The sequence below is a fragment of the Marmota flaviventris genome, chromosome 7 (genome assembly GCF_047511675.1).
Source record: "Marmota flaviventris isolate mMarFla1 chromosome 7, mMarFla1.hap1, whole genome shotgun sequence".
NCBI classification, from domain to species: Eukaryota; Metazoa; Chordata; class Mammalia; order Rodentia; family Sciuridae; genus Marmota; species Marmota flaviventris.
Genome location: NC_092504.1, coordinates 145,267,346 through 145,287,379, shown reverse-complemented (window position 1 = coordinate 145,287,379; position 20,034 = coordinate 145,267,346). Strand labels below are relative to the sequence as shown.

At 33.6% G+C, this 20,034-nt stretch overlaps 1 protein-coding gene across 1 annotated transcript in view; it reads left to right on the top strand.

Moving 5' to 3' along the window:
* The window catches only part of LOC114105754 (zinc finger protein 420-like), a 36,182-nt gene extending 18,574 nt beyond the window's left edge, over positions 1–17,608 (top strand). The window contains exons 2-3 of the mRNA XM_027952322.2: positions 7,738–7,864; positions 15,193–17,608. Of these exons, the coding sequence (XP_027808123.2) occupies positions 7,738–7,864; positions 15,193–16,421 (1,356 nt within the window). The 3' untranslated portion in view covers positions 16,422–17,608. The remainder of the gene's footprint in view (positions 1–7,737; positions 7,865–15,192) is intronic.
* Positions 17,609–20,034: the final 2,426 nt, after the last annotated feature.

Sequence of the window (20,034 nt, the reverse complement as noted above, 5' to 3'; positions counted from 1 at the left end):
CTATTGCGTGCGGGTTTGACGTCCACGCCCCGCCCTACGAAAAAAGGCGTCGGCTGATATGGGACCAGGTCTAGGGAAGGGCCCTCCTTAGGACTGAACCATACATTGCAGCCACTTCTGCACAGTGGGATAGGACCTCTACTTTCGCCTGCATTGTTTTATAAAACAGAAGGGGGAACTGTGGTGAGCCGTTCCTATGGACCGTGGCCGCCATTAGAAGATGGCGCCGGCTTCCACTGTGGCCTGTGGTAAACAACTCCTTTTATGGAAAGATTGGCACGCAATCCCTGACCACCCTATGAGAAAGATCCACGTGGCAGCTTAAGATTGGTATGTGGGAGGCTTTATTAGGCTGTGCTTGGGCGCTCGTTGGGGGGGGTCGCTAGAAGATGATACTTTAATCAAGGCCTGAATAAACTGCTGAAAGAAGAATCCTGTGTCGTGTTTTCCCTTGCCGGTGAGGGGTCGCGACAAGTTTAGTACAAGCATAGGTTATAAGGTCAACATAAAATTATATAAATTACTCTAACAATGAGCAGTGTCAAAATTGAGACACAAATCCATTCACAAATGTAGGAAAAATAATAAATAAATTTAGGATCTGTCCACTGCAAAGTAAAAAGTAAAGGTGAAAATCAAATGCAAAAAAAAAAAAAAGTTGAAACAAATGTGAGAGTAGCTAGTATTTAATGATCAAAAGTCTGATTTTGGTAAAAATTATAATACTTGTTTGTAGTCATAATCTAATCATTTCACCTTGTAGTGGCACCCCCTCTCCACAGAAAATCTTAAGTTTCTCCAGAAATCTTCACCATAATTGACCTTAGGACTATCAGCAAAAGAGTTTCTACAAAAGGGTTCAAAGTAGTTAAACTTCTTATTTCCTATTGCTCTATCTTCCTTGGCCACCAGCCTGGAAGAGATCAGCACTTCAGGTGCAGAATGCCCCTTTAGATCAATGTCACTCCACAGGATCTCCCCATGCCCCCCTCTCAATTCTTTTCCTTTATCTTAATATTTTATCTTTTACTTTCATGAGATTCTTTTTTTCTCTGTTGCTTCCATATATGAGAGGAAACGTACAACATTTACTTGGTCATGGCTTATTTGTCTTAACATATTGCTCTCCATTTGCATACATTTTTCTACAAACAGCTGATTTTTGCTCTTTCTGGTTGAATAAAGCTTCATTGTGTGTATATACCACATTTTCTTTATCCTTTTATTTGTTCATGTACATCTGGACAGAGTCCATGACTTGGTCATAGTGAATTGTGCTGTTGTAAACACAGGAATATGTCTATAACGTGCTGTTTTTTAGTCTTTTAGATGGTGAGGAGTGGTATACATTAGCTGTATCATATGATAATTCTGTTTTTAGTTTTCTAAGGAAGTATTCATAATTGCCACTACCAGTGTGGCCAAATTAGGAGGTTCCATGAGGGGTGATGGGAGATTGGAAGAAATAGGACTCACATATGCATGTCTTGAAGATAAAGCAGCTGGGATTGGGTGGAGTGAAGCTCTCTGATGGAGAAGCAGGTCTAAAGAATTACACCAGCAATCTTTATTATATATTTCTCATTAATCAGATTCAAGCATTATTCTTTGTGTTCATGAAAATTACAGAATTAGCAACATTATGCAACTTATTCCTCAGTTATATTCTACAGTTACAATGTGTAATGTTAGGAGCATTGTGTAGCTCTCAAGAAAGTCCATTGTTTAAAGTTACTATTATGTGGGCAGGTTCATGTGCAGCAGAACTGGTGGAACATTGCAGTTGTCTTAGGAAGAGAATTCCTTCATTCCCAGGAGCTCTGTGCCTGAGAGCAAGGTTGAGGCTGATAATAAGACTCAAGCACAGAGCCTCCATGGAAAGCATTACCATAGCAACCAGGCACCATGCACCTTTGCACAGAAACTTTCCCAGGCACCAAGCATGCTACAGCCATGAAGTCATTAGGGACCCCAATCTCAGACACTGATATCCCAATCACTGTCACTGCTCTCCACACATAATGATTTTCCCAACAACATTTTACAGGGTTGCCTTTCCCCAGATGCTTGCCATTTCTCACGATGATGCCCATTCTGACTAGAGGGAGGTGAAGTCACAGTAGAGGTTTGATTCGCATTTCCCTGGTGGCTAAAGATGTTGAAATATTTTACATAATTGTTGGCCATTTGAACTTCTTCTTTAAGAAGTTTCTGTTTATTTGCCAAGTTGATGAATGAATATTTTTTTTCATGTTGAGATTTTAAAAATTCACCATATATTTATATATTAATCATTTGTCAGTAGTAAATGACAAAAAAAATCTCATTCAGTATGTTGTCTCTTCATGCTGTTCATTTTTTCCCCTTTGCCTTGCAGAAGCATTTTTGTTTTGCTCCCATGCTATTTGTTCTTGATATTATTTGTTGAGATATATGAGTATTTTTGAGGAAAAGGCTGCCTACTCCTTAATGTTGTAGTGTTACCCTTAGGGTTTATTCTAGCAGTTTTTAAGTTCCTGGGATTATTCTCAGGCCTTTGATACATTTTGGATTGACATTTATAAATGGATATTCCCATTTTCCCAGTATAACTGGGTAAAGAGGATTTCTTCTCACCAATGTATATTTGGGGACCTTTATCACTAATTAGATGAATCAAGGTTCATATGTCTGTGTAGCTCCTATTCTGTTTCATTTTTCTCTGTGTCTGCTTTTGTTATTATGGCTCTGTAGTATAAATTGAAGTCAGGTATAATGAGGCCTTCAGGTTATAGTTTACAGAATTCCTTGCTTTTCTGGTTCTTTTGTTATTCCATGTGATTTTTAGGATTGTTTTTTTCTAGGTATAGAATAATATGGGTATTTTGATGAAGACTGTATTGATTCTGTAGGTGGGTTTAGTTAATCTGATGTCTTTATTTAATCTCCAGATGGCTTTAGTTTATTTAATGTAGTTAATGTATGTGGCTTTAGTTTATATGTAGATGACTTTAAGTTTTTTAGTAATTTTTTTTGTAATGTTTCTTGTAGAGATCTTTCCTTTCTTTGGTTAGACTTATTAGACTTATTACTAAACTTTTTTTTTTTTTTTTTTTTTGTACTAGGGATTGAACTCAGGGACACTCAACCACTGAGCCACATTCCTAGCCCTATTTATATTTTTTATTTAGAGAGAGAATCTCACTGAGTTGCTTCGTGCCTCACTGTTACTGAGGTTGGCTTTGAACTGCTGATCCTCCAAGTTGGGATTACAGGCATACGGCCCTGTAACTGGCTTACTAAGAATTTTTTAGTTATTTGGAATGAAACAAGTTTCCTCATTTTTTCCCAACAGATTCATATTGTGGGCAAAAGCTATTGGTTTTCATATCTTGATTTATTTATTATGCAACATTGCTGAATTTGTTTATCATCACTAGGAATCTTCTGGTGGAACTTTTAGTATCTTCTAAGTTTAGAATTATATCATCTGCAAACAGAGACAATTTGGCTCCTTCCTTTCCTCTTTGTAACCCTTTTATTTCTGCCTCTTGCCAAATGCTTCAACTAAAAATTGAGTATTTATTGTATAGGAATAGTGGCAGAACATCCTTCTATTGTTCCTCATTTTAGAAAAAATGCATTCAGCTCTTCCCTATTAAATAGGATGTTGGCTTTAGGTTTGTCATATATAGAATTTCTTTTGAATTGTGTTTGTTGCACTCCTGTAATGAAAACAACTTTATCATGTTGTATGATCTTTTTAACATGCTATTGAATTTCATTTGAATTGCTACTATATTGAGGGGGTTTTATCTAAGTTCATCAATTATATTGGTGTGTCGTTTTCTTTCATCAGAGAAGTGTTCTTGTCGGGATTTGGATTTTTTTTTTTTTAATAGTACTGGGAGGGCTGGGGATGTGGCTCAAGCGGTAGCGCGCTCGCCTGGCATGCATGCGGCCCGGGTTCGATCCTCAGCACCACATACAAAGATGTTGTGTCCGCCGAAAACTAAAAAATAAATATTAAAAAATAATTCTCTCTCTCTCTCTCTCTCTCTCTCTCTCTCTCTCTCTCTCTCTCTCTCCTCTCTCTTTAAAAAAAAATAGTACTGGGGATTGAACCCAGGACAATTCTAACACTAAGTAGAATCCCAGTTCTTTTAATTTTATTTGAGAGAAGGTCTTGCTAAGTTACTGAGGCTGGTCTTGAACTTGTGATCCTCCTGCCTCAGCCTCCCAAATTTTGGATCATGTGGGTGCTGGTCTTTTGGCTGGTTTTTAATATCATGGTGATACTGGCTTCATAGAATAAATTTGGGAGGGTTTTTATTTTTCTATATCAAGGAATAACTTGAGAAGCATTGTGTTAATTTCTTCTGATTATCTGATGGAATTCAGTATTGAATTCACTTGTCCAGAAGTTTTTGTGTTGGAAGGCTTGGTATTAGTGCTTCAGTTACATTGCTTTTTATTGTTATTTTAGGTTTTCAATATCCACTTTGTTCATTTTGGGTAGGTCATAGGTACCTAGAAATTTAACCATTTCTTTTAGATTTTCCCATTATTAGAATATGAGTTTTCAAAATAATTCCCTGATAATCCTCTAAATTGCATTGGTTTATGTGATAATGTGAGCTCTTTCATCTCTAATTTTATGAATTTGAGTTTTCTCTTTTCTTTGAGTTGTTTGTCTAAGGGTTTATTCATTTTGTTTATTGTTTCAAAGAACCGACTAGTTTTTTTTTTCATCAATCCTTTATATTCTTTTATTCTTTATTTCATTAATTTCATCTCTGATTCATATTCTTTTCTTGTGCTCATTTGGGGAATAATTTGTTGTTGTTGTTATAAGACTGGGAGATTGATATGTAAATTATTTGATTTGAATCTTTCTGGTATTTTATTTAGGAACACAACTGCATTTTCCTTTTAGAACTGCCTTTAGAATATCCCAGAAGTTCTGGTACATTGTATTTCTGTTGGTTGATTCTAAGATTTTTATCTCCTGATTTTTATGACATACACTCAAAAGTGTGAGATTCAATCTCCATATGATTGTATACTAGCTTAATTTTTCTTGCTGTGGATTTTAGGCTATAATTATCTGATAAGATACAAGGCATTGATTCTACTTTTCTCTATTTGTTAGGACTTTATTTGTGGCCATAAATATGATTTATTTTGGAGAGAGTTCCATGATCAGGTGAAAATAAAGTGTGATCAGCTATTGTTACTCAGAATATCTTATAGATCCTTATTATTTCCATTTTATCTATAGTGTGATAGAATGCAAGCCATTTGTTTTCTTTAAAATTAGGGTTGATTTTGTAATTGAAAGGTAGATATGGTCGTGTTAGATCAGTTTCATATGATTGTAGGGAAGGCAAATGGATACAGAAGTGAAGTGCAGAGGCAAAAGCAAAAACTGCTCACCTTAGATGCCAGCTTTATTTATATCAATAGATTACTTTAGGTCATTGGCTTCATTAGTACACATTGTTCATTGTCAGGTTACAGACTTAGCAACATTATGCAGCTTATCTCTCAGTTATATAATAAGTTGCAATGTGCAATGTTATGAGCTTTGTGTAGCTCTCAAGAAAATCCATTGTAAAAAGTTACTGTTATGTTGGCAGCTTTAGGCTCAGTGAAACATTGTGGTGTCTAACAAGAGAGATCCTTTATTTCTAGGAAGTGTGTGCCTGAGATCAAGGTCAAGGCTGATAGACTCTAGCACAGAGCCTCCTCATAAAGGACATTATCATAGCAGCTAGGCATTGCACATGTATTAGTTATCTTACTAGTTCCAGGGAGTAACTGCAGAGCATTCTAAGGGTTGGAAACAGGGTGCCTGTTATCCCCCAGGAGTTTGCTCACCAGAGGAATGCTTCCCTGTATATTTCCACAGTCAGAATCCCTACAAATATCATAGTGAACTTGGAATAAAACTGTGGAAAACCTGTGGGAGTTGGATTTTGAAATAGTGATGTTAGTAATAAAATGATCAGGTAGCTATCTAAATTGGATTTTTGTCATGAGCCTATGTCTACAATATTCATAAGGACAATCTAAAAATAACATGTTAGATATCTTCTTATGTTCTACTTATTAGTCAGGTTTCATTTTTCTATTATTTATTGTCAATATGGCTCATTTCTCATGCAGGTGACTGTCCCTTTTGTACAGTTGCTTCTGTATTAGTACAGGAATATCAGATGTAGGTTTTGTTTGTTTTTCCCAGCACAATCTTGTGTCTAGGTGTGGTAGATACAAAAGTAGGGCTTATGTACTAGTGTAGATTGGAGCTAATGCAAGACTGAGGAGACTATAAAGTCCAGAGTACTGAATACATGGTGAGAGGGATGACACTGATCATCAGGGAAACAAGGTTTGATTTTGAGTTAGATACACAGGCAATTATAGAAGACATGTGTGTAAAATAGTACAAGATTGTGGTTGATCACATGGAATTCTTAGCATGTGTATTGAAGATAATTAATAATAACAAGAATAATAATGATGATGATGATTATAATAATAGGATATTACTTAAGATATGAGAAAAAAATCATTTTAACAATAATAATGGTATAAAACAATAAATATAAGAAAGAGTGAGATTAGATTATTTTAACAGAAAGAAATAATCAAGATTAGAAAGACATTTGTGCTGGAGATGTGACTCCATGGTAGAGAAGTTGTCTTGCTTGTGCAAGAACCCAGGTTTAATTCTCACCACTACAAAAAAAAAAAAAAAAAAAAATTTAAAAAGGAATTTTTTTATTAGAGCATTATAGTTATACATATTAATTGTGTTTATTTTGACAAAATCATACAAGGTTCAATTTGATTTGCTCTCTTTCAATCCTCATTACCTTCTTTTATCTCCATCCTCCCTCCCAATATTCTCCTATCATCATGCCCACCCACAAGAATAGGATCCTAATTAGAATACAATATATCCCATGCTTGTATAGAACTAAGAAGAACCAATAAAATTAAATAAAACATGAAATTGTTTGAAGAGTGAGATAAGTTTATGCTGTTAGAAACATCACATATTTATACATGTATCAAAATTTTTATTGCATAAATATGTACAATTTTTATTTTATTATTAAAAATAAGTTTAAATTTAAAAAACAAAAATATTCAAACAAGATTGTTGTTGCTATTTGTTATTTTAATAATATACATAAATACCATAAAATATTTGAATTCAAATTCAATATTTACTAAAGTAAATATTTCCTTTAGTTTTCTACCTCATTGCATTTCAAAAGTTTGTCTTATACCACTGGTATTGGAATCACTAGAGAGGTTGCTACATATTCAGAAAACTCAGTTCCATCCCAGAACTATTGAATCATATTCTGCATTTTAGTAAATCTCTGATTCATGGTTATGCAATTAAAATTGAGAATTCCCCTTCTTAATCATCATAACTTTCTCATCTGAGAGATATATACAACTTAGATTATGATATAAAATAACAAATGTATATTCTTGTGTTGATGCCTGAATTTTTATATTTTATTTCATAAAAGTGGAGCATATACACTCTTTTTGGACTTATGTCACTTTTTCTTCAGAGGTAGATAATGGTATCACTGTGTTTAAAAGTATCTTTATAAATAATTAAAGTCATCACATGAGAGTCTTTTTACAAACTCTCATCTCAACTTTAATTAGATCACAAACTCTGTGGATTATCATTTGGTCAATGTGCTATTTATTTACCTATTCTTGTTTCAGGAACTGTTGACATTCAGGGATGTGGCCATTGATTTCACTGAAGAGGAGTGGGAATGCCTGCAACCTGCTCAGCAAAAATTATATAGAGATGTAATGTTAGAGAACTACAGAAACATGGTCTTCCTGGGTATGTATAACTTCCATTCAGAATTCTTAATTATTGTTATTTAATTTTCTTCCCTTGCAGAATATCTTCTGGGAACTTCTCTGCAAGAATGAGTTTTAGGTTTGTGCTTTCAAGAAAAAGGAATTGTTTGGTACAGATAAGTGTTAATGATATTCCTTTGAGTCTTTAATCTCTTCCTTTCTTGGTTAGTTATATATTCTTCACTTTACATAAGTGGTACTTAGACGAATTCAGTGATGTAAAATATTGTGGCCTACACATAGCATTGGACACATTGAGAGGCCCAAATGTCAAGGAGGACGTCAAACTTCAAATGTTGATGGAAAAGTTATCCACCAGAAAATATTTTTTTAGAAGCTTAGGTTTATTTCTCTTGTTATCATTGAACACATATGCTCTATATTTATCATGCTTTCAAATTCTTTAAAGTCTCCTTTTTTCTCCAGTGATGTACCAGTACATTCAAATTAACCACCAAAACTCCCCTTAGCTTATGAGGATCAGCATGGTCTAAAAGAGATACCATTATTTGTGGGTCTCTAGGAAATTGATGCACATTTTTGGAGAACTCTAGGTCAAACCATTGTAATAAACTAATATTATAAAGCAGTCTCTCTAATAATATTCATATATTTATTTATTAAAATTTTCTTATTAGAGCTCTAAAATACTTGTAATGGATTTTCTGTGAAGTGAATCAAGGTTTTCAATGAATACTCTTTTGGGGTCTGTAGTCACAGTTGCAAAATGTAGTTACATAAAAGGGCTTGTAAAATAGTATATCTGTGGTTATATACAATTTTGTTGGTTAAATTTTCTTTTTCTTCCATTTTATTGAATAGGTTTTATGTTGTGGAGTAGATTTTCTCAAATAATTTGGTTCTGCTTTATTTTTATCCATTTTTTATGATTAGATGGCAATTTCCATTATTTTACAAATTAGGACAATGTAAGTTGAAATTAAGATATGCATGATCCTTGTTTCTATTGCCAATAAAATTACATGTGCTTTTACTTGCTTGCATAAATATTATTCCCTTTTAATGACATTTATATTTTATCTGTATTAGTTTTTCATTCTCCCTATGTACAGAGTAATGTAAATTTTCTATATGTTAATGTAATGGGGATAAAACCAGGCATGATCTAATAATGAGCTATGCCCCAGTCCCTTTCTATTTATGTTTGGAGGAAGGTTCTCACTAAATTACTGAGGATGGTCTTGAAATTGCAATCTTCCTGCCTCAGAATTCCTAGTACCTGGATTACGTGTGTGTGTGTGTGTGTGTGTGTGTGTGTGTAATGACATTTTTAAGGTAGCTTTAAAATATTTTGGAATTATTTTTATATTTTATGTGTTGTTTGAAATTTTAATCAAAACCACAAAACAAAACTTGCTGTCCACCATATCAAGTATATTGTTCAGTAATGTTAATTCAAATTTTTATGTAATATATCTGTAGAAAGTTTACATCTCAAAAATCAATACATAAATTCTTATGTAAACAAAGGCTCATTTCTATCTTCTCTCCTCAGTAATGCCATTCTCATTTCTGTTCAGAAAGTTTTTGTTTGTATGTTTGTTTTTGTTTTGTTTTGTTTTGTTTTAGGCATCTTATATAAGTAGAATTCTGCCATATTTTTCTTTTTGGTAGGGACTTATTTCAGTTAACCTAATATACTGAAGATTTATCCTGATTATAGATTTTGCAAAAATTTATGGATTTTTTAACGTGAAAAATATTCTCTAGTTTCTATATTACAAATTGTCTCATCCACTTATTTCAAGGAATATTTGGTGTGCTTTCTCATGGTAGCTCTTTTAGATAATACTGTAACAAACAATGGCATGAAATGTTTTAATTTGCTACATATGCAAGAGATTATCACACTCCCAATTTAATATGCCTATCTGTTTAACTTGATGTCAGTACTACCCATTGAATATTGTAACTTACAATGTTTTTAAGTCATGACACAACATTCTCCCAATTTTGTTTATATTTTGAAATTTTGGGGGCTTTTCATACAATTTGAGATTCCATAAAATTTCTGGAATATGTTTTTCTGTTTGCAAAAGGAAATGGGAGTTTGATAGATATTTACATGAAGTCTCCAGCTAACTGAGGTGTACAAAGGTCTCTTAATTTTATCTTTCAATTCTGGAACAAGACCATGTTCAAGATTGTTCAACCAATTGCCACATATTTCTAGATTTTTGAGCATCCCTTCCACTTTTGATTTCTAACTTTATGCTAAGATATTTACAAAATAATTTTACTATTTTCATACCTATTAACCTTTGTTTTATTCCTTACCAGTTGGTCAATCCAGTTTAATATTCTATTTGCTATTGAGAACATTTGGTATATAAGTCAAATATGTTTAAAGTATTTTTCAAAGTTTTTGTTTTGTGATTACCATTTTGTTTGACTTTTTCTTACAGTAAATGGGGATTAGTGTCTCCTAGTATTATAGTGTTGCTTTCTATTTCTGTATTTACTTTTTTTAATCTTACCTTTTTAATGTCTGAGAAGACTTGAAAATATATCTATTCTCATGGCAGTATTCTAAGGAAAAGTTCTTTTTATCTTTGTATAATCTACTTTGCCTCTTTTTAAATTTTTTTTTAATTTAGAATATATTTTATGCCATATAACTTCTTGTTTTAAATGGTTTCTGTATCATAATTTGGCAACCCCAGCTTTTTTTTTTTTTTTTTTTTTGGTGACTTTTGTATGTAACACTCATATTTTCTTGCTTTCATCTACTTCTTTCCTTAGATTTAGAGTTCCCTGTAGATTACATACAATTAAATTTCTTTCAGATTTATTATTTTTTGAAATTTTTATTTGTTCTTTTTAGGTATACCATAGTAGATATATGTATTTTGACATATTTTACATACATGGAGTATAACTTCTCATTCTTGTGGTTGTACAAAATGTGGGGTTACACTGGTTGTGTATTAACATATGAATATAGAAAAGTTATATCTGATTCATTCTTCTTTCTTTCTTATTCCCATCCCACTCCCTTCCCTTCATTCCCCTTTGTCTTATCCAAAATGAACTTCTATTTTTGCCCACCTTATTGTGTATAAGCATCTGCATATCAGAGATAACATTCAGTCTTATGAAGTAATATTTTACTTCCTCTATATTTAATACACAACAGTCACTTCTAAACATCTATACAGACTAGATTTTTCAATTAAGGACTCAATTTGTCTACTACATACATGACAGTCTTGAATAAATTGCACATATGTAACAAGAGTCCTAATTTGAAAATGTCTTCAAAATATGATCATTCTGGCCCTTCCCCAACCCTGTGAACTCTAATGATCACATTTTTAGAAGACAATTCTTCCCAAGAATTTTAACACAAAACATACAAAACTTGTTTACTAATTATACTTTTGTCATACACTGGCAACCTCTTTAACAGCTAGAAAAGCTAGATGTAGATTAGGACTTGTTGGTCCTTTATATACACTAAGTACACAGCACAGTAAAACAAAACCCACAGACATAGGAACAGTGGTTACTCTTGCCTCATTGTAAGCACACTGGCATGGTGCTCCAGAGAATCAGCACACAATATGTATTACTCAACAGAGGTTTTGGCTATTTCCCCACCCCCCAAAAAATTTTTATATAAATTTAAAAAAAAAATTATACAATGTGTTATATTTACTTCTACTTTTGACATATATTAAGTACATCTAGAAAGTCTAGATATTTCTTTTAAAAAGTACTTAGCATTAGTAATTAGTACTTAGTAATGAGGAGTAAAATACACATACAAAATAATGGTTATAATATATGAAAAATTTCTTTTATATATAACCAGTCTGGCACAGGACAATTTCTTCTTGTGGTCCAAGTCTTCGTGATGTCTTCTAACCCACTGAAAAAAATGTGGATAACTGCCACTGCTAGATGTGGTCTAAAAACTCCATTTCAAGATCAATTCCAGAAGATGTTTCTGATTTTTTAAAACAAATGGCCATTTTCAAGACATTATTATGTAACTCTATTATATGTTGTCAAACTGTTTACATTTAGAATATCCAGATGTGTGGCCTGGGGATGTGGCTCAAGCAGTGATGCGCTTGCCTGGCATGCACGGGGCGCTGGGTTTAATCCTCAGCACCACATAAAATAAAATACAGATGTTGTGTCCACCAAAAACTGAAAAATAAATATTAAAAAATTCTATCTATCTATCTCTCTCTCTTCTCTTCTCTCTCTCTCAAAAAAAAAAAAAAATGAATGTCCAGATGTGGCAAAAGTTTTAAAAGTTGAGAACAGCTTTTTCATATTATATATACAGGCCTTGTACAACAGGCCAGTAAATCTACCTGAAGTGTGGTAGACATTTTCAATTGATCAAATATGGTATGTTACCCTACAGTTTCTCTCTTTGGTTGAATAAACACCAAATACCCAAGGGTGTTCACCCTTCCACCCATTATGCTCCAGGGCTTCACTCACATTCCAGGATGGATAAGGCCTTTGTTTTCCTTGTCAGGACAAGTTGTATTCTTGTGAAGCCCTCCTGGAGTGGTCACTGAGAGCCCTAGTCTGTGCTGATTGGCTGCACAACCCATCATCCACTCACCTTCTTAGGCCCTTAAAGCCCCTGATGGCCTCTAGGCATTTGGTTGGCCACCAGTCTTCTTGACATGCTATGCCCCCACCATACAGAGTTGCCATTTTCTCAGTGCTGGCTTTGGCTAGGATGGACAGGATCGGGCCAGGAGATTTGGCAGCCCAGAGATCCTGGGTCTGAGGTTCTATAGATCATTGCCATTATCAGGTCATCCAGGCAGGGGGAGAGGCTTTTAGGTTCTTCACAGCCTTGGCCAACCAGTGGACAGTAACATTGGGAGCTCCAGGGGTCTGCAGGGCAGAAACTTTAGGCTTTTCATGGGCTCCCCAGCTCCTCACTAGCCTGGGGCTGGAGCACCCCAGAGCACCCTAGGGAGCAGGCCATGCTCCATTTTTTACCACACTCTGTGGAATTAATTCAGCAATTCTTTTTTCCTTTTTAGATTTAATTTTGTTAGTAAAGCTTTTCCTTTTGATTTGTGGCTTGTAATAATGCATTAATAATCAAATGAATTTTTAAAAGTGAAGAACTTGCTACTGTTACTTTGAAAGTTGTTTTCTATATTTCTTATAATTGTTTTTCCTACTTTGCTTAATGCTTTAACTTGTGGCTTATCACTTTTCATAATGGCATACTTGAATTTCTCTACCACTTCCCTTTATATATTCTATAGGTTTTTAATTTTGCACAGGATCTCACTATGTTGCTAAAACTGGACTTGAGCTTATGGGTTTTCTGCTCAGCCTCTCCCAGATGGCTAAGATTACAGCTTTACACACCATGACTGCCTCTTTCAGACACTTTTTTCTTGAGGAATTATTCGCATTCACAATTTCTGCTTATTTATATTAACAATCTTTGTCTAAATTTAGTTATCTAATCTCCCTTCAAATGTTTACTTAGTGTAGTTTTGGGTAATTTATAACTCTCACTATCCTAATGTTCAATTCCTAATGTTTTGGGGTTTTTTTTTTTTTTTTTTTTTTTTTTGTTGTTGTTGTTGTTGTTACTTTGATTAAACCACGGTTTCCTTTATCTTTATGTGCTGTATATTGTTAATTGATTTGTCCATTAAAAAAAAAAAAAAAACGGACAACAGTAGATTATATAGTCCTTGTGGAAAATAGTTTTAAAATAAATTTTAAAAGGCAAGTATAGTGCTACTAGCTTGTAATCCTAGCTAATTGGAGGCCATGCAAAAGATTTCAATTTTGAGGCAAGTCACAGAAATTTAGGAACATCATGTCTGAAACAATTTTAATAGCTGTGTTGTAATTTAGTAGTATAGAACCCTTGGGCTTAATCCCAAGCACAACACATAAATAATTAAAAGTAGAATGACCTCATGATACAGAAATGCCAATATTAAATATGTATCCATAAGAAATGAAATCAGCACGTGGAAGAGATAGCTCCACTATTGTGTTCAGTGAAAACATTGTTCTCAATATTCAAGATATGGTCTCAACCTGTGTGCCCATCAATGATCAAGTTAGTAAAATTGTGGTATTTATATGCCATTGCTATTTAGATATGAAAATATCTTGCCATTTAAAGTAACATAGGATGAATATGCAGGACTTTGCATTAAGTGAAATAAGGCAGATACAGAAAGTCAGTTGCAGGAAAATTTGACTAACATGTGGAAGTCAGAAATCCACAGAGTAAAATTGTGGTGACCAGGTACTGTGTTTTGTGGAGTGTTGGCATATTGTTAGTCAAAGTTTAGAAATTTTTATTTGAATGGGCATAAGAAGGTCAAGAGTATTTTTGTATCACATGGTGAGTATGTTATGTTCTTAGTAAGTACTAATAGAATGAATGCAATATTTTGTTAAGCACAAAACTGATAAATATATGAATTAATACATGTATTAATTCACTTCATTTAGTCATTTCGCTTTATATATATATATATATATATATATATATATATATATATATATACCTTAAAATACCATGATATACTTAGCAAATACACAAAGTTGAATTTTTCAATAAAACAAATCAGCAAATAACACAAATTTAAAAACATAAAAAACAACTTATTAGTTTTGAGTGCCATGTTGGCTTCATCCAAATAATATGGATGTAGGCTGTGTAAGGTTTTTATTCCCTCCCAAACTAGTTTTCATGGAGAATTTTCTAGACATATTGTGTATTTTTCTTATTAAAAATTTTGTCCTTATTTTTTTAGGAGTCCATAGTCTCTTTGCTCTTGTTGGATCTGTGGTATTATCATCCAAAATCTATCTGTTATTTCCAGATCTCTCTGTCATGGTAGATGGAAAGTAGTTTTCAAACACTTCAAGAAAGCCACAAATGCTTGTGTGTGTCTTTTATATTTTTCTTATTCTACTGAGAATGAAGGTAGCTGGTGGATTTTTTCTAATTGCACAATGCTATATTGTGGAGAAGCAATGGCTGTATTTGGAAAAAGTTACATTTTTTTTCTCTCTACTATATTATTCTCCTTAGTAATATAATCATCTTGGATACTATGGTCTCTACAATAGTTTGAGTAATTTTCACAAGGTAATTTTTGTCTGTACATTTTTACTTATATATTTCTGGAGTAATGATGACCTTCGATTTACTAATATGTTATCCCACTGATTTCCTTACATTGTGATAATTTCATATCTTATCTATGCAAAATATATTCATCCCAGTCTAGTAAGTAAAATAATTTCTATATTGGTTTATTTCAGGCATGGCTTCTCATTATATGCAAGAATTTTCACAAGAACAGGGCATAAAACATATATGTCAAAAAGTAATAAATGGAAAATATGGAAATTATGAACTTGACTATTCACAACAAAGAAAAATATGGAAAATTGTAAGTGAGAATGAACATCAGAAATTATATTATCAAAAGTCAGCCCTTATTCACCACCATAGAATTCATATTGAAGAAAAGCCCTACAAATTTAAAGAATGTGACAAAGCTTTTAATGAAAAATCTCACCTTATTTGCCATCGGAGAATTCACACTGGAAAGAAGCCCTACCAATGTAAAGAATGCGGCAAAGCATTCATTAAAAAAACACACCTTATTCACCACCAGAAAATTCATACTGGAGAGAAGCCCTACAAATGTACAGAATGTAGCAAATCTTTCATTAAAAAAATGCACCTTATTTATCACAGCAGAATTCATACTGGTGAGAAGCTCTACAAATGTACAGAATGTGACAAAGCTTTTAGTAAAAAATCAAGACTTATTCGCCACCAGCGAATTCATACTGGAGAGAATCCCTACCAATGCAAAGTATGTGACAAAGCTTTTAATCGAAAAAGTAGCCTTATTCGCCACAGCAGAATTCATACTGGAGAGAAGCCCTACAAATGTAAAGAATGTGACAAAGCTTTTAATGACAAATCAAACCTTACTTACCACAGCAAAATTCATACTGGTGAGAATCCCTACAAATGTAAAGAATGTGGCAAAGCTTTTATTAAAAAAGCATACCTTATTCCCCACCTGAGGATTCATACTGGAGAGAAGCCCTACAAATGTACAGAATGTGACAAAGCTTTTAATGAAAAATCAAGCCTTGTTTGCCACAGCAGACTTCATACTGGAGAGCAGCCCTACAAATGTACAGAATGTGACAAAGGTTTTAGCAAAAAATCAAGCCTTGTTCGCCATCAGAGAAGTCATAGTGGAGAGAAGCCCTATCAATGCAAAGTATGTGGCAAAGCTTTTAATCGAAAAACTAGCCTTATTTACCACAGCAGAATTCATACTGGAGAGAAGCCCTACAAATGTGAAGAATGTGACAAAGTTTATAGTCAAAAATCAGCCCTTAATTACCACAGCAGAATTCATATTGGAGAGGCTTACAAATGCAAAGAATGTGGCAAAACTTTTAATCATCCATCAAACCTTACTAGACATCAGAGAATTCATATTGGAGACAAGATCTACAAATGATAACATTATGCCATTTCTTCAAGGGTGGGTCAAAATTTATTCCATACCAGAGTAATTACAGCAGAGAAAAATTATTCAAATGAAAAAACTGTGACAATGTAAAAATGTCTCTAACAGTTGGTCACCCCTTACTCAGCACCTGAGAAAACATACTAGTAGGAGAGAGTATGAGTGGAAAAAATTGTTTTAAAACTCATAGCCATTGCTCAGACATTATTGAACTTTGGAGAATTCATAGTGCTTAGCAATCTTAAAAAGTTAAATAATGTTTCCAAGCCTTTATTTAAATTTCAAATTTATTGAACATCTGAAACCTTATACCTGTAGTGAAGGTTAAACAGCATTTGTCCAAAATATATGTTGTATATAAAGGCAAAATATTTACAATAAAAAACCTTGACAAGTATAAAAGAAGTATAGTAAAGTCCTTATCCATACCTCATAACTTGATATATTTGAGAGTCAGTAAAAGAGAAAATCATTTAAATATAGAAAATGAGCAACTGGCTTTAACATTTGCTTAAAATTTATTAATTATTATTAGGAGATATGGAGAAATAACAACATCATTGTAAATATTATACATCCAGAATGCAAATAACTCATCTTTGAAAGGATACACATTTCTTATAAATCAAAGATTACTGAATATTTGCACTTTTGAATACTGGAGAAAACAATTATAAGAAACAATTATAAGAGGCTTTACATTAAATTTTAATGTTTTAAACTTTATTTCTTGTACTGTGGGTTAAATTTAAGGATGCTTAACCACTGAGCCGCATTCCCAGTCTTCCCCCCTGGCCCTTTTAAATTTTGAGGCAGGGTCTGCTAAGTTGCCTAAAACCTCATTAAGTTGCTAAGGCTGACTTTGAACTTGTGAAAATTTTTCCTCAGCTTGCCAATGTGCTTGGGTTACAGGCATGGGCCACCATGCCCAGTTTACAGTGCATTTTTACCTATATTCACATTATGTATGCAACATGTTAATGAATATAAGTGAATGTTAATATGTTAACACTGTCATGTATTGAATCATGTCATTATCTCAAAGATATCACAGTTTTCCACTTGACTAAGGGATTTATGTAACAGACATACTGTTGGATAAATAGTACTGTAACATCTCTTAATTATTTAACACATTAATCAAACTTATTTGGGAAATATAATTTGCATAAATCAAATTGTTATAGTTTTTCTGTTTGTGTTTGTGGAGATATTAAGACAGTTATAAGAATGATATAGAGAGATGAAAATGAGCCCTAGATCTTTATATTTTGAATTACAATGTTAATATCTTACCTTATAGAATGACAGTACTCCTAAAGGCTGGGCATCTCTGGAAAGTCATAAAATCTCCCAATCAGGTGGATTAAGAACACCCCAGAGACTAGGATCCTACAGTGCATATTTTGTTTAAAGGAGTCATTGAAGAGAGAGATATTCTCAGTGCTTGCATGGGAAATCCTGTGGTCAACAAGAAACTGGCCTATCATGGCTCTTGGCATGTTCGGTAGAGAAAAAAGACTGAGGAAGACAAGCATTCCTCATAAACTAAATAAGAGTAACTCCTGACTGACCTCCAAAAATTTAGAAAAACAGCCCAGAATAGGACCACCTGTTTAGTCTTGGACACCCCACAAGGAAATATGACCAGAAAAAAAAAGTTTAAAATTATATAAACTTTTAAAACTCCTACAATTTATTTTATTAGGTATCTTTTGATTTTAGAGACCTCTTTTATTCTACTTTATAATATATAAGGGCTATTACAGATTGTAGGATAGATAGTATATGGCATGCTTTCCCAGTACATCTGCACATCGCAGTCCTTATATTGTAAACTAAACCTGTCCCTTTTTAGGTCTTACAGGTACAGTAGCACATGTCTCCACACAGAAACACACAAAATTTGATTCAAATGAACACCAAAAACACACAAAAATTATCCTATATTTCCTCCATGTGTTAGCACTGTGGGTCAACAAAACACCCACAAACTTTGATTTCATTTAAATTAACTTGGATATAAAACATTGCAATCTAATGATAACTTTTCTGGGCAAGAGAACTGTGGAAATAGTAATAATGTGTGTGTAATTTTTTTAATTTATTAATTTATTTGTTTGTTCAAATTTGTTATCCGTAACAGCAGAATGCATTTCAGTTCTTAGTACACAAATGGAGTACAATTTTTCATTCCTCTGGTTGTGTACCAAGTAGAATCACATCATTCGTGTCTTTATACAAGTATCTGGGGTAATGATCTCCATCTCATTCCACCATCTTTTCTACCCCCATGTCCCCCCTTCCCCTCCTTCCCCTTTGCCCCATTTGAACTTCCTCCATTTCTCCCATGCTCTCCCATCCCCATTATGGATCAGCATACACTTATCAGAGAAAACATTTGGCCTGTGGTTTTTTTGAGATTGGTTTACTTTACTTAGCATGACATTCTCCATCCATTTACCTGCAAATGCCATGGTTTTATTCTCTTTTAATGCTAAGTAATATTCCACTGTGTATATATACCACAATTTCTTTATCCTCTCATCTATTGAATGACATCTGGGTTAGTCCCACAATTTAGCTATTGTGAATTGTGCTGCTATAAACATTGATGTGGCTACCTCCCTGTAGTATGCTGTTTTTAAGTCTTTGGGGTATAAACTAAGGAATATGCTAACTGGGCCAAATGGTGGTTTCATTCCCAGTTTTCCAAAGATTCTCCATATTGCTTTTCATATTGGTTGCACCAATTTGCAGTCCCACCAGCAATGTATGAATGTGCCTTTACCACCACTTCCTCACCAACACTATCTGTTCTTTGTACTCTTAATATCTGCCATTCTGACTGGAGTGAGAGAAAATCTTAGAGTAGTTTTGATTTTCATTTCTCTAATTGCTAGAGATGTTGAACTTTTTAAAATATATTTGTTAATCAATTGTATATCATCTTTTGAGAAGTATCTGTTCAGTTCTTTAGTCCATTTATTGATTGGGTTATTTGTTTTTTAGTGTTAAGATTTTTACATTCTTTATATATCCTGGATATTAATTCTCTATCTGATGTGCAAGTGGTAAGAATCTGCTCTCATTCTGTAAGCTTTCTGTTCACCTCACTGATTGTTTTCTTTGCTAGAAGAAGATTTTCAGTTTGAATTCATTCCATTTATTGATTCTTGATTTTATTTCTAGTCCTTTAGGAGTCTTGTAAGGAAGTAGTGGCCTAATCTGGCATGATAAAAGATTTGGACCTACTTTTTCTTCTATAAGACACAGGGTCTCTGGCCTAATTCTAGGTCTTTGATCCACTTTGAGTTGAGTTTTGTGCATGGTGAGAGATAGAGGTTTAATTTCATTTTGCTGCATATGGATTTCCAGTTTTCCCAGCACTGATTGTTGAAGAGGCTATCTTTTCCCCAATATATGTTTTTGGCACCTTTGTCTAGTGTGAGATAACTGTATTTATGTGGATTTGTCTCTGTGTCCTCTGTTCTGTACCATTGATCTACAAGTCTATTTTGGTGTGATTACATGCTGTTTTTCTTACTACTGCACTGTAATATAGTTTAAGGAATGGTATTGTGATACCACCTGCCTCACTTCT